The 16,385-nt window shown below is 35.2% G+C and overlaps 1 protein-coding gene across 1 annotated transcript in view; it reads right to left on the reverse strand.

Moving 5' to 3' along the window:
- Positions 1-16,385, reverse strand: part of LOC306849259 (voltage-dependent L-type calcium channel subunit alpha-1D-like) — a gene marked incomplete at both ends in the record, with an annotated part of 51,666 nt that overhangs the window by 22,740 nt on the left and 12,541 nt on the right. Inside the window, 9 exons of the mRNA XM_079384167.1 lie at positions 1,101-1,127; positions 1,486-1,567; positions 1,851-1,925; positions 2,950-3,101; positions 6,951-7,054; positions 7,167-7,363; positions 7,452-7,604; positions 10,371-10,516; positions 12,274-12,413. Coding sequence (XP_079240293.1) covers positions 1,101-1,127; positions 1,486-1,567; positions 1,851-1,925; positions 2,950-3,101; positions 6,951-7,054; positions 7,167-7,363; positions 7,452-7,604; positions 10,371-10,516; positions 12,274-12,413 — 1,076 coding nt within the window. The remainder of the gene's footprint in view (positions 1-1,100; positions 1,128-1,485; positions 1,568-1,850; positions 1,926-2,949; positions 3,102-6,950; positions 7,055-7,166; positions 7,364-7,451; positions 7,605-10,370; positions 10,517-12,273; positions 12,414-16,385) is intronic.

The raw sequence follows: 16,385 nt of genomic DNA on the forward strand, positions 1-16,385 counted from the left end.
TCCTTTTTGCCAGAATAAAATATCTAAATATCTTTAAAACAATAGAAATGCACTTTAAAAACAAAACTGCATAACATAAGACTAGTTTTAAGAGAATATATCTTAAAGGGAGAGTTCACCAAAAAAGGAAAGTCCTGTCATCATTTACTCACCCTCAAGTTGTTTCATTCTTGTTTAAGGTTATTTCTTCTGTTGAACAAAAAAGAAGATATTTTGGAAGAAAAAAAAATTATAATAAGTTGATGCTCCCCATTGACTTCCATAGTATTTTTTTTTTCATACTATGGAAGTCAATGGGGACCATTAACTGTTTGATTAATCATATTCTCCAAAATTTCTTCTTCTGAGTTTAACAGGAAAAGGCTTTCCTGTAGCTCAAATAGCAGAGCATGGTGCTAGCAACGCCAAGGTCATGGGTTCGATTCCCAGGGAAAGCAAGAGCTGCTAAAATGTAAAAACTGTAACTTGAATGCAATGTAAGTCGCATTGGATAAAAGCGTCTGCTAAATGCATAAATGTAAAAGAAACTTGAAGGTAAGTAAATGATGACAAAATTTAAATTTTTGGATGAACTATCCCTTTAAGATTATTAAAGGAATAGTTCACTCAAAAATGAAAATTTGCTGAAATTTTTCTCACCTTCAGGCCATCCAAAATGTAGATAAGTTTGTTTCTTCATCAGAACAGATTTTGAGAATTTTAATGTAACATCACATGCTCACCAATGGATATATCTTATATACTGTATATGTTTGAACTCTCATTCTGACGGCACCCATTCACTGCAGAGGATTCTCACTTGGTGAGCAAGTGATGCAATGCTAAATTTCTCCAAATCTGTTCTGATGAAGAAATAAACTTATCTACATCTTGGATGGTCTGAGGGTAAGTAACTTATTATCAAAATATTCATTTTTAGGTAAACGAATCCTTCAAGTTTAACATTTTTGCATTGTTTAGAGCATGAACTTCTAAGCATAAACGAAATGTAGCTAGATTTATGCTTTAAACAAGAAAAAAAACTGTGTATCTTCTAAAGTAAAGTTTATATATCCAGTAGACGAATGCTGAACTGCTAGTTTTTCCTCACAATGACTCACCAGCACGAGATCTTCATAATGCGAGCGCTGAAGTCAAAGGACAGTGAAAAAAACAAAACAAAAAGACAATGAGCTCAAAGACAAGCACAACAGAGAGAAATTGGCAAGATGTGCACTCTGATGCATTGCACTTAACAAAGATTCAGTTCAGATACTGAAACAAAGACTGCCAAATAATCCCAGAGTAATGAACTGACTTGCAAGAGCACAAAGAATACAAAGAAAAGAGAACATAATGAGCCGCAACTGAGAAATTAAGGGATGACACTCCATTATGGCTGATAACAACTTCCATTAGTAAGCCGGCAGGACAACGCAATGACAAATGTTGTGTGTTATGCTGCTTCTAATTATAGAGGGTATTTATGTGTGCGTATATTATTACCAGCAAGCAGCACAACAATCTGTGTGCTCCTCATCTATGTTTTCAGTGTTCACAGAGGCCGTTTCACTGGCTGGAAGACTTGCTATAGCATGTGAAAAACAGGAAGAGAGTGAAAGATACACAGCAAAGGATAGGTATATGAGAGACAAAGAGAAAGAATAATGTCGGCCATACATTGACACAGTTTTGTAGAAAAGCAATCTCTCTGAAATAGGGTCTAAGCACTTAATATGGGTCCAACCGAGAGATGTGATTTCTAGCCCCAGATGTAAATTACACAATTAGACCAGACAAAGTTGAGGGGGGCTATATATAGAACAGCGGGGGAGTGAAGGGGTCATGTGTCTCATTCTGATTGGCCGTACCGTGGGTTTCGTTTGAGTGGCTGAACCAGCCGAATTTCCCCCTCTTCTTATCAGCGAGGTCACGCAAGGTCACACCTGAGGGGAGATTGAAAATCGAGAGAGAGAAAAAGAGTGAGAGACATGGAATAGAACAAAATGAGAAATGGAACTGATGCAGGTTGGGGGAGAAAATGGCTACGGTTCTGTCTGAAGATGTTTGTAGATGTTGTCTTATATCTTATATCACACAAAAGTGTGGTGAGTGAGGAAATCTTTACTACAAACATCAGTAGTGAGGTATATTGGTTACTCAGTTAAAGGTAAAATGTCTCATTTCTACCACTAGAAACTGAGATGTAAAAATAATGATTCATCTTTTGGGGTCCAGAGCAGAGTTATTTTGCTATTATTTATATAATAGTATAGTATTTATAATTATTTTAAACATATTTATTTTTACATCATTTTAATTTTACCTTGTTTTATTTCATGCTTTTGTAATTTTTAATAGTTATTTTTAACTCAGTTGCCAATGTTTTAAGTTTGAGTTTCTCATTTAATATTTATATTTATTTTAAATTATTTCAGCTTTATTTCTATTAACAAAAAAACATTTGTAAGAGGGTGCTCGAGGTGCTAAAAATACAAAATGTAGTTAACATTTTTACTTAAAATTTTAATTGAATGTGCACAATATATATATATATATATATATATATATATATTCATATCTAGAATATTTCCATTTCATATTTATTTTCTATTATATGTCTCGTTTTGCTTTCAAGAAACACTACATCTAACATTAATAGTGGTTAAAAAATCTTGCAAAGTGAATATTTTAATTACTTGCTTTAGTCTTAGTCTTTATAATATGACACTTAATACTTTTCCTATATGATTTGAATGAGTCATTATACATTAAATTATATAGCTGCCATTACATTTTAGGTAGGTGGCTCTCAGGAAGGGATATTTGGGGCTCTTGGGATCAAAAACCCTGTCTTACTTAAGTGTCTATGTATGGTAAACTGGTATAGGAGAAACAGGTGATCAAAAATGAACAAGCGATCTCGAAGACAAAGGGGTATAGATGGTTAAACAGAGGAGGAGATCTCACGTCTGTTCCCGTCCTCATCAAACTCATCAATGTCCTCAGCCTGAGTGATCCAGTCCATATATCCACACAGATCCTCCTCCATCTGCTGTTTCTCACGAAGCTTCTGGAAATCTCCGCGAGCTTTCGCCTTCTCTCTCTCCTTAGAGAATTCTCTACACACAAGTATGGCCTGTTAGACAAGCAAAACAAATGCACACATGCACAATACACACTGTGGACTTTCACACTCTGTTTAACAGAGAGGTAAGAAAAAAAATCTTCGGGGAATTCTGTTGTCTGCAGGAAATCAAACTCTGCAAATCTGCTACTCTCAGCATCTGGGGATTGTTCCATTCAGGTGAGTAAAAACATCTGATATCTGCTCATCTATTGCTGTCCTCTGTTAAACGATCACAGACATGCAAACAAGTTACAATGCACAGTTTATGATGTCATGAAATGCAGAAGTATTAGCTCATAAATATTATGGACTAACTGTTTTAATACATAAATTGTCACATGTGATGTATCTATCTTGGTATTCATGCTTTCAGAGTCAAAACTGAAACATAAAAAATAACATTACGGTTAGAAATAGGCAAAAATCTACAAAATCAACTGCACACTGAGTTAGTAGAAAAATATGTGGATCATAAATAGGAATTAATAAATAAGTACACTACCATTCAAAAGTTTGGAGTCAGTAAGAAATAGAGGTGGAAAGAGTACAAAAATATTCTACTCAAGTAAAAGTACCATTACATTAATTAAATTTTACTTAAGTACAAGTAAAAGTACCCGTCTAAAAATCTACTCAAGTAAAAGTAAAAAGTAGCTCATTTAAAATTTACTCAAGAGTAAAAATTACTTAGCTACATTTTAACAGTGGGATGGAGGCAAAGCTGGGATAGGCCAAGGGTGTCAAACTCAGTTCCTGGAGGGCCACAGCCCCGCACAGTTTAGATATAACCCTAATTAAACACATTTGATCCAGCTAATCTAATCATTTAGGCTTATTTGAAAACTAGATGGTATGTGTGTTGGAGCAGGGTTGGAACTAAACTCGGCAGGGCTGCGGCCCTCCAGGAACTGAGTTTGACACCCATTGGATAGGCCTATAAATCTCAAACTAGTTGTTTTTAATTAAATGAATCAGTTATTTAGAATAATAAGACATTGGGGCTGTTACCAGGCAAATTAAATCAGTATCAACAAAATTCATCTTTGCAATGCAGAGGAAACACAGAAACTTCATCTGAAGTGGCATTTAGATGTATTTACAGACAGTTTAATGCAGGACATGAATGCATTTAGTCTGCAGTAATAAATGCAGAAATAATGCTTTGATATATAAGACATAAAATGTTGAATACTCGTTTGAAATTATATAAAAAAAATCAGAAGATACAGCAAGTCACTGTTAATAAGTGAGTCATTGCAATTGAACCGAATCATTTAACCAGTTGGTTGATTCATTCAGGAACAGCACACTGTCATGTTGCTCGGAGACGCAAAACTGGGCTATGGTGGCTGTGTTTGGAATTATTTTTGTTGTCGAAATAGAGCAAAAACAGGCAATATGGTGTCTAAAATGCAAGTCTCTTAATTAATTTCTTGTTTTTTGAACTGTTGTAAAAAATCTAAATGTAATCATGCTGATTTTTGGAGAAAAAACGTCACTCTTCGTGTGATATTGATTTACAATATGATATAAATATATACAGCTCAACCTGGCAAAGACGGAACTTCTGGTTTTCCCTGCCACTCCGACTCTACAGCATGACTTCACGATTCAGTTAGGCTCATCAATGATTACCCCATCAACTTCGGTCAGAAATCTTGGTGTAATCTTTGATGACCAGCTGACCTTCAAAGAGCACATTGCAAAGACTGCTCGATCCTGCAGGTTTGCACTACACAACATCAGAAAGATCAGGCCCTTTCTGACAGAGCATGCTGCGCAACTTCTTGTCCAGGCCCTTGTTGCTTCTAGACTGGACTACTGAAATGCTCTTCTGGCTGGTCTGCCATCAAACACAATCAAACCTCTACAAATGATTCAGAATGCAGCGGCACGACTGATCTTCAACGAACCCAAAAGAGCGCATGTTACACCTCTCTTCATCTCCTTGCACTGGCTACCAGTGGCAGCTCGCATCCAGTTCAAGACACTGATGCTTGCATACAGAACTACCACAGGCTCAGCACCCTCCTACTTCCACTCACTATTACGAACCTACATCCCCTCCAGAAGTTTGAGATCTGCTAATGAGCGACGCCTTGTGGTACCATCACAGAGAGGCTCAAAATCGCTCTCCAGAACATTCTCGTTCACCATTCCTGGCTGGTGGAATAATCTTCCCACCCCTATCCGGAACGCTGGATCCCTGGCAATCTTCAAGCAACAACTGAAAACTCATCTCTTTCGGCAGTACTTGACTTCATCCTAAACTCAAAAAAAAAAAAAAACTTTCCCTCTATCTTTCTCTCCACTTACTAGCTTGTACTTATTTGAACAATGACTGAGACTTGGTGTTACGAGCACTTCCTCTGTCTGATTGCCTCTTCAAGATTAATTGCTTTTTGTATTCCCCAATTGTAAGTCGCTTTGGATAAAAGCGTCTGCCAAATGACTAAATGTAAATGTAAATATATACATTTTCTGCCCATATAACTTAAATTTTGTGATCATTCTAATTGCATTTTAACAGACTGAATCACACAGTGAAAGAACGCACTCTAAATGTGCGTGCGCACTAGTCTAACCTGCTTCACTGCATTCTGTAGGAGTGTTCTGTTTGGTTTTTGGCAAAATACTGATAATGTAAAATCGCACATCATTAAAACAACAATTACGATATTATCACAGACAATATATATCGCACACCCTGCACCACTGTCTTTTTGGCTAATTTTTGCAAAACCTTTTGCTAAACTGGCAAAGCTTCATTTTAACCACCAAAGCAACGATGTAAGTATTTACCTTTTCTCTACATGCTTGCGAAGAGGTGATGTCGAGATTTTATACGCTGCTAGTTCGGTCTCCCTAGGCAAACACAGCTTACACTGCATTATAGAGCATAAATATGGCCAGGGGTTCACTTCATTTCCTTCGAGTTCAACTTCAGCAGAATACGACAGGGTTTTGTTTTCAGCTGGGTCTGCACCATAACGCCTGTCTTGTCCGTCTGCATCTTTCTTGTGATTTTAGCGCCAGTTTGTTCTCCTGCCCATTATTTACTGCAGTAGTTTCCAGGGAGCGATTTTTTTTACTCAGTAATTAATGTGTTTTAAAATGTAGCAAAGTACAATGCTTTAAACAAAATATACTTAAGTAAAAGTAAAATTACAGATTTTAAGAAGTACACAAAAAAGCTACTCAATTACAGTAACGCGAGTAAATGTAATTCGTTACTGTCCACCTCTGGTAAGAAATGAATACTTTTAGATTAAACTGATGGATAAAACTGAACAAAAGTGACAGGAATGATAATTATGTTAAAAAATATTTCAAATAAATGCTGTTCTTTTAAACTTTCTATTCATCAAACAATCCTGAAAAAAATGCATCACCATTTCCACACACACACACACACACACAAAAACAACAACAACAATAATAAGCTTAAAATATTTAACTAAAATAATTGAGATTGAGTAATGGCTGCTGAAAAAAAAAAAGATTTGCAATAACAGGAATACATTACAATTTAAAATATATTAAAATATTAAAAACAGTTCTTTTAATTTGTAATAATATTTTACAATATTACTGTTTTTATCTGTATTTTACATTTGTACATTGGGGAGCTTAAAAAACTTCTTTGAAAAATATATCAACGATCCCAAACTTTTGAACAAGGTCATGTGTTCGATTCCCAGAAAATGCTAGAATGGATAAAATGTATATTCTGAATACAACACTGTGGATATTTAAAAAAGTGTTAGGGACAAAGTCCACCACAAAAAGTGATGACCACTGTACACACTTGCCCATAAACACATCAATCCTATAAACTCACCCGCTCAACACACCCAACACAAGGTTGAGAACAAAGAAGGATCCAAAGATGACCAGGCTTACAAAGTAAACCCACGGCAGCTCAAAACCAATTGCATCATTCATCTATAGAGAACAACACAAAGGCAACTGTATCAGTGTCATATACAATCACTTCCTTAAAAGATAATTATGGCCCATTACAGTCAATCTGAAGACACGAAGTTTACGTAGTTACCCAGTACAAGACGTCTGTCCAGCCTTCCATTGTGATGCACTGGAACACTGTTAACATGGCAAAGAAGAAGTTATCAAAGTTAGTGATGCCACCATTTGGTCCATCCCACTTTCCCCTGCACTCGGAGCCATTGGTATAGCACTGGCGACCGTGACCCGCATACGCACACGGGACTGGATCATCGTCTGCATAATTATCTGGGAAAGATAAAAGACAGACAGCTGGAGTAAGACAGAGAGTGACACAAAATGCACATAAATATTTTATGTGAGTGTGTGTAGTTACCTGTGCCTAAAAAATAGCAGGTGCGATGCATTCGTCCGATGAAGAGCTCCAGTCCGATGATGGCGTAGATGATGATGACAAAGAGGACAAGCAGAGAGATGTGCAGCAGGGGAACCATTGCCTTCATGATGGAGTTTAACACAATCTGCAGGCCTGCACACACACAGAGCAGAAAAATCATCATAATGGAGCACAACCTGTAACCCAAACCTGTATTTTTGCATAAGAAAAAACATTCCCATTCTGACTGTTTATGTCCATTATATAAGTTTAGTATTTGATTATTTTTGCAAATAACATTTTAAAATAGTCAGCATTTCGTTAAGACATGTTTATTTATTTTAAAGGATACATGGCATATACACAAATGTTCAAAAGTTTGGGGTCAGTAAGATATTTTTTGTGTCCCTTAGTTTACCCAGACATGCATGAATTTGATCACAAATAAAGTAATGTTGTGAAATATTATTACAATTTAAAATATTGGTTTTATATTTTAATACATATTTTACTTTTAAATTATTCCTGTGATGGCAATCACAGACATTTTTGCAACAATGTAATGTGCTGTTGTCCCTTTTGAGCAATTTAATGCAGCATTGCTGAATAAAAGTATTAATTTCTCTTTTGAAAAAATCTTACTGACTCCAAACATTTGAAAGGAAGTGTAATTTTAGTCAACAAAAACATTTTTATTTGAAAATAATGTTCAACATGACAAAATGTGTGTGACTTGTCACTTAATTCACCATGAATAATCTTTTTCGTCTCATCTTTGCTATTGTCAAAATAAAATAAAAATCTGTATTAACATTTTTTCTGATATTTTAGATAAATGACTGACTGAGTGGTTGATAGATTGATTGACTGACACCGACATCAATTTACCTTAATCAAGACAATAGCAGCCAGAACATAACAGCACTACAGATGTACATAGTGAGGATTTTTTTTTTTTTTATGTGTGTTTTCTGGCAAAAGTAATGAGTATTTGAACAAGAAGTGTCCTCGTTCAATGTCACCTTGCCTTACTGGGAGAAGTGCCAGGATTAACGTGCAGGTGAGCACATGAGGAAGAGATACCATCATACAGGAAAGATCCACACCACAGTTTCTAAATGTACTGTTCCTACTATTTGTTTCACCTCTGTTTCAGTTTTTTATAACCATTTCTTACTGAGTAAGTTTATTTAGCATGTGTGTTTGGCAGTGTTATTTTTAAGGATTACTGATAAACTACTGTCGTTTGGTTTGTATTTGTTATTTATTTAATTTTTAGTGAAATTATGTCTGAATTTATTATGACTGTATAGGTCTTTTATTAAGTTTTATTTTTGTTTAATTTGAGTTATTTTAATACTTCAACAAACTAAATGGAAATAAAACTATATATATATATATATATATATATATATATTGAATTTATAAATGTGTACGTATATATGTGTATGTGTATGTGTATGTATATGTATATATATATATATATATATATATATATATATATATATATATATATATATATATATGTATGTATGTGTGTGTGGTTGTACATAGACATACATATAGTTGTTTTTTGGCGTTTGGCTTAGTGTTATGTTAGAGTCATTATTATACTCTTATACCTTTTGTTCTTTAATATTTTTAATTGTTTTTAGCTTTATTTTTTGTTTTTTCATTTAAATGTTAAGTTTTGAAATTTTGTTGTATGGATTTGTCATTTTTATTTCATTTCTTTATTTTTAAAATGCATATAGGTAGTATTTATTAAGTTTTAGCTTTTATTTTTGGATCTGTTTTTAGTTGTTTTAATACTACAATTGATTGCTTCTGCTGTCCTCATTGGTAAGTCGCTTTGGATAAAAGCGTCTGCTAAATGACTAAATAATAATAATAATAATAATAATAATAATACTGTGGTGGAATAAGTCAATGGTTTACATGATCCAGTTTCCTGCCATCTTGACCAGCTTCGCCAGAGCTCTGTTGTACAGTAGCTAATGTAATTGTGTTTTCAGCACCATGGAGAGCGCTCTTTGAAATCATCACCTTAGTATTGTAAAGATACAAGCAACAAATGGCTTTTTGGTTAGTTGGTCAATAGCCCCTTTTATACATACAGACTTTACTGGTAAATTACCTGTAAATTACCGTTAAGAGATCATGTGTGAACAGGACCTTTTTAAAAATACCGGTAAATTCATTCCGGCAATTTACCAGTATGAGAAGTTGTAACATTACCAGTAAATTGCCGGAATGATGCTATGCGTGAACGCAGAATGTACGTACAAGTTCAGAACGCGCTGACGTAATACATCTACTCTGGGCCAATTATAACATTCTGATGCAGATGACGCATTTACTCTGCACTGTGTAGTTCAGTTTGAAGACATCTAATGATGTCTCTGGGCCAAAAGCAGCTGCATGAATGTGAACGTTTGACACAAAAATTAAAACCTCAATAAAACACTGACCGCGTATACCCTTCCATGTTTACAAACACAACACCAAGAGCAACCATTTAAAGGGGTCATCGGATGCCCATTTTCCACAAGTTGATATGATTCTTTAGGGTCTTAATGAAAAGTCTATAACATACTTTGGTTAAAATTTCTCAATGGTAGTGTAAACAACACCCTTTTTACCCTGTTAAAAACAGCTCTGTTCACAGCAACCCAATTTATTGCATGTTTCTTTAAATGTTAATGAGCTCTAAATCAAATATTATAACTGTTCAAAACACTGATGCATCACACAAGCACATCACTCCATACAAAGCATCTCAGAATACCTTCTCAGGAGCACAATAGCATTCCTGTGTGGGTAAAATACCATTGAATAGTTCATAGCAATGTAAATCAGATTAAATCAGGTATCAAATTTAATTGCTTAATTTTCTTTAAATTACAAAAACAAACTCACTGGGCACTCCTGAAACCAGTCTGAGGGGTCGTAAGACTCTGAAGGCTCTGAGAGCTTTGACATCCAGACCTCCCGGTTTCCCCGGCATGTGGGAAGTCGTTTCACCGGATTTATGAGTAGCAGTCTCTAATACCACACTGAACAACCTGCAAAATACAAACAACAAAAGCAAATATACATAAATATGGTTCATTAAAATACATATAAAATGTATAATGTAATATTAAAGGTTAAATTATGATCTTCTTACATTATAATCTGAACTTCAAATATTCGTCAAATGAAAGATTAAAAACATTTGAATGCAAGAGATCAGGTTTTACAACAAAGACAGTTTTCATATGTTAAATCTTATGATAATATTTAATTATATTTAGAGTGTTCGAATATTCGGTTTTATTTCACACTTTCTTATATAAAAAAACTAAAACTAAAAATAGACCAAAATTAGATGCCACGTTAGTCATTTTAGTAAAACTGACTAAAACTAATGAATATGAGATGACAAAGGTGAATATAAAACAAAAAACCAGCCCAGTCCAATTCCCAAATGGATGACTCCTATACAAGCTAGGTTCTTTTCAGTGAATCCATAATATAGAGTGTAACTGGTGTAGTTCGACTTGATTGCACAGATACTATTTAAACTGAACTGAGCTGGATGATGACATCACTGAATTCAATGATGAACTGCCTTTAACTGAAAATTGAGTGTTTACTATTGTCCTTTTGCATTACTGACACACTATTTTCCTATTTAATACTGTAAAGCTGCTTTGACACAATCTGTATTGTTAAAAGAGCTATATAAATAAAGGTGACTTGACTTGACTAGTCTGATTCCTGAACAAATGGTGCTCATGAGCCGGTTCTTTTTAGGAAGTCAAAAACATACATGTTGACCAGTGTCACCCGATTCCCAAACAAATGACTCTTATGAACTGGTTCTTTTCAGTGGTTTGAAAACATACAGCGTGACTAGCAAAACTCTATTCCCAAATGAACGTACTGAAGTGTTGTGGAAGCTGGCTGGGCAACAATATTTGTGGCACCTATCCCAGCTATCTTTGTGCTTTCATGCATACACATGCATGGACAAATACTCTTAGGATGGCTTCAGTATTATAAGCAGCAGTAATATGATGTGTACTACCTTGTGTTTGGAACAGATCCACCTGCCCATTAGCGGTTCTGTCTGTGAGCTTAATGAAATCTCTAATCAATACCAAAAAAAGCTCTCAAAATTATACTCAAAAAGGCGCTAAATGCCTGGCACAGTCATCTTCCTTAGATAATCAAACATCACTCTGACCAACTGGCCATTAATGACCTCAGAACAGCTGTTTAGGCCCATTTTAGCAGGACAGACAGAGCTCTGGGGATTGTCGCTCTTTAAATACACTCTATGATGTGCGCAGGAAGAAAATGAGTTTAAATAGTGGCATATTATGAAAGATTCATTCTTTTTTAGTGAATGAAACGTATTTACACACTTCCCACATACACACACATTGACCACAGGCTGTAAAACCTGGTGTGTAAAATTAAGTGTAGTGCCTAGTCTCTGTAGGTCAGATTAAGACACAATGAGAGAGTGAGAGAGCGAGGATTGACAGCCAGATCTGATCAGATAATCCGAGAGGGAGAGCTTGAGAAAAGGGAGAAATGAGGAAAAAATGGGGTAAAGAGAACAGCAGAACAAGAGGAGAATTATGAATAAGAGAGCTGCTGCTGGCCATTACACAACCTGAATTAAAATAATCTACGAAAATTAATATGCAAGTGAATCATGGGAGGAAAGGCTGTGATGTCACTCCGGTTATTATGACTAATTTTCAAGTGAAAAAGACAGTAAATAAACAAGAGGGGATGGATGGCTAGAGCGGTGAAGATGGTTTCGTACCCTACAATGACGATGACAAAGTCCAGTAAATTCCAGCCATTGCGGATGTAGGAGCTCGGGTGCATGACGAGGCCGTACGCAAGGATCTTCAGAAACGTCTCGATGGTGAAGATGATCAAAAACACATATTCAACTTGTTCCTGGAGAGACACAAAGAAAAAAGAAAAGGTCAAACACACACATACACACATCAGATTGTAATTTTAAAAATGATTGTAAAAGGTTGTTACAGTGGTGGCAGTTATTAGAACACTAGTATTTTCACCAGCTAAAAATGGTTTTAAGTCAGTTATTTCTATCTTTTGCCGTAGTGTGTCAGTAGGAAATATCACTTTATATTTCCAAACATTTATTTTGCCATTAGTTGTAATGATGATAACTTAATAACTTCATAATTATACAACCTTATACCAAATTATATAAAAGGTTTTAATATGTTTTGCCCTCATTAGTTCATTTTAAATTAATTAAACAAGTTTTAAAAGTACAAATATTCCATGTAGTCGCTCATGGAAAAAAGAAAGCTTGAGGCACACAAATCATACCATTAAATCGATATTCAAAAGCATATGCAATAAAAAACAGCATATTTAGCAAATTAATTGTTAACAGTAAAAAACAAATTAGGCTGTACATTTAAGGTAAGTGTCTGCACTGGTATGACCCCATGACCTGTTCACAACATAGTAAGTGAGAGAGTGAGAGAGACAAAAGAGTGCTGGTCCTGAGCAGAGCTGGACATCAAAATGGGGAATCTGTGAGCGTTTCAAAGGATTACTAATCCTCTCCTTTCTCTCCCTCCCTCTCGTTTTCCACTGCTGGTGTACAACAGCAGCCTGTCCACTGTGGCAGCACACTTGTGTGCACACACATATTCCCTCCATATAAACAAACATATAGACAGAAACAGCAAATTAACCACAAAAAAACCCACACCATCTGTATAAGACAGAGGACAATACCATCTGGACAATAATAACCATCCTCACACACACTGCTGTCCTTGATTTAATGTAAAGTGGCATACAGCATAAACGTCCATTTGCTGGACCGTATGTCTCTGTCTAAAATATGCAGAAGCTTTAAGCAAACCGACAGGAACAGAACGTCCATGAACTATTTCTGAGGCTCTCAACTGCATATTACCTTCCTTAGATGAGCAGATAGACCATGACAGCATTCAAAACCTTTCTTTGGTAGACAAATAAATGCAATTACTTTGCATAAATAATAATAATAAAAATAATATACATTTAAATAATAATATTTATTTTATTTTTCAAACAAGTGAAATATTTTTTGGACCGCTGTATGCCAGTGATGATGATAATGATGATAGGTTATATATCCGCAGGCTAGGGAAATTGAGTGGTAATATAATACTATTCAGTGCTTTTTTGTTTGCCACAACAGTGAAATGTCTTTGAATTATCTTATTTTGGGGGCTTTTCTCAGCACATATTGATATGTGCAATTAATCGCAAATTAATTCATTTAATTAATCTGCAAAACATGTAATTATTTCAATTAAAACTTGCAGTCGATTGACAGCCCTTGTAATTAGACATACAGGCTCAGAGTGCTGAATGCCTTTGAGTAATGAACCGAAGACAACTGAGACCAAGATGATGGACAGTAAAATATGACAAACAATATGGCAGAGGGCTCTGTGAGAGGAGAGACTGACAGCAAACACACACTCATTAAATACATGCCACCTCCTTTGCACCTGGAATCCAGGATGTGGCTTTAAGCATCACAACAAAGATGGAGAGCGAGAGAGAGAAAGAGAAAGAGAGAGATAGAGAGGGATGGGGTGATGGGGGAAGGGTGATGAGAGACAGGGGAGGAAGAGTAAGCTGCTTATCAGGACCAAGAGCATTTAGAGCAGCCAAACGAACAGGCAATTCGTACAATCTCCCCTGACCACCACCCTCTGTGCTCTCACTGTCTTAATAACCCTCTCTGTCTCTTTCTCTTTTACATCATTTGGGTGTCCTGTTATCCAGCAAAAACACAGAGGAAGACAGTGCAGGTGAATGTGAATGTGACTGAGCTTGCACTGTGAGCACATTTTTAAATACTTAACTCAAATCAAGCATTATTCTTTTTTCTGATTTCAATATAAACTTGTTTCTTCTGTGGGTATTACTGGCACTGTGGACTTTTTTTTTATTATTGATTTTAATTTAATTTAATTTAATTTAATTTTAATTTTGGATCTTAAGAAAAGAAAGAACTAAAACAAGCAAAGTGAAAAAAAAAACAGCTAAATTGTCCAAATTTCTACATATTGGTAGAAGTTCTCAACGTTCAGAAGTACAGAAGTTTTCATCCATGAAATCCAAACAGCATAATATTGACAATCCCAGAGTCCAAATAGTTTACAAATGGTTCCCATACTTTGTAGAAAAGGTCAGTCTTTGAATTAATTATACAAGTAAGGTATTCCAGTGGTTCCATTAACACTTTTGCCAACCCTTCAAAGTAAGTAAATTAAGTCAAATTTATTTATATAGCACCTTTCACAGACAAGGAGTCACAAAGTGTTTTACAACACTATCAGTAAAACAAATCAAACATATATACAATCAAAAATAAAATAAAAACATAAAAACAAAACCAATTAGAGACAAAATATCTCTATACTGTTAATTAAAAGCTTGTCCAAAGAGGTGCATCTTTAGGTGTCTTTTAAAAGAGTTTACAAAGCCCATTGTTCTCAGTGTTAGAGGGAGAGAGTTCCAGAGCCTTGGAGCCACAGCACAGAAAGCACAATCATCTTTTGTCTTAAGACGTGTTCTAGGAATAGTTAGAAGGTCCAGGTCAGAAGACCTTAAAGACCGACCAGGAGAATGTGCATATAATAGATCCTGAATATAGGAAGGTGCCTGACCATGCAAGGCTCTATAAATAATTACTAAAATAAAAAAAAAAGCAATAGGTAGTCAATAAAGGTCCTTAAGAACAGGGGTAATGTGGGACCTCTTGCTGGAACTAGTCAAAAGTCTTGCAGCTGCATTCTGTCGCTCCAAAGACGATTTGTTCAAACAAGTATACAGAACATCGCAATAATCCAATCGTGAAGAGATAAAGGCATGAACAAGCATCTCCATCTCTTTTTTTGAAACCAAAGATCTAATCTGAGCAATGCTCCTGAGATGGAAAAAACATGAACGAACTACAGACTTTACATGACTGTTAAAACATATAGCTCTGTCAAAAATGACACCCAGGTTTCTTATGTCACTGCGGTCAGACGATGCTAAACCCCCTTAGGTGTAATATTATCAAGGGCAAAGATCATCATCTCAGTTTTATCATTATTAAATTGAAGAAAATTGTCTGCCATCCATTTGTTAATGGAGACTAGACAGTTCTGCAAAACTGACAGTTTATCTAGACTAAAATAAACATATAACTGAATGTCATCGGCATAGAAATGATAAGATATTATTTTAAAACTGTTAATAATCTTGCCAAGAAAATTGGGCAAAAGGAATCCAAAATTTGAAGTCTTTCTGCGTTAACTGTAAGAGCGTTTGCTGAAAGTACAATGCTAATTTTTTATCAAATAAATGCAGCTTTGACAAGCATAAGAGATTTCTATCAAAAACATGAACCAATTTGTAATTATACCAAACTTTGACCTGTGTGTGTGCATATTTAAACGTGACAATACTGAAAAGCACTGTGACTGCAGGAATACCCATTAGCCCTTGCACTTGAATATTTTGTTATGTTTGTTCAAAGCAAGGGGACTAATATGTATGTTTTTAATTTTGTTTTTATAATTAAAATATATACAATGCCCTCCAAAAGTATTGGAACAGTAAGGCCAATTCCTTTATTTTTGCTGTAGACTGAAAACATTTGGGTTTGATATCAAAAGATGAATATGAGATGAGAGATTAACATTTCATCTTTTATTTACAGGTATTTTCATCTGGATCTGATACACAACTTAGCACAGTTTCACAGATTTTTGTTTGAACCCAACCATTTTTCATGTTACCAAAAGTATTGGAACAGATAGAATTAACAGATTAAAGTGAAAAAGACTTAATATTTAGTTGCAAATCCTTTGCTTTCAATAACTGCATCAAGCCTGT

The sequence above is a fragment of the Barbus barbus genome (genome assembly GCF_936440315.1).
Source record: "Barbus barbus genome assembly, chromosome: 29".
Lineage (NCBI taxonomy): Eukaryota > Metazoa > Chordata > Actinopteri > Cypriniformes > Cyprinidae > Barbus > Barbus barbus.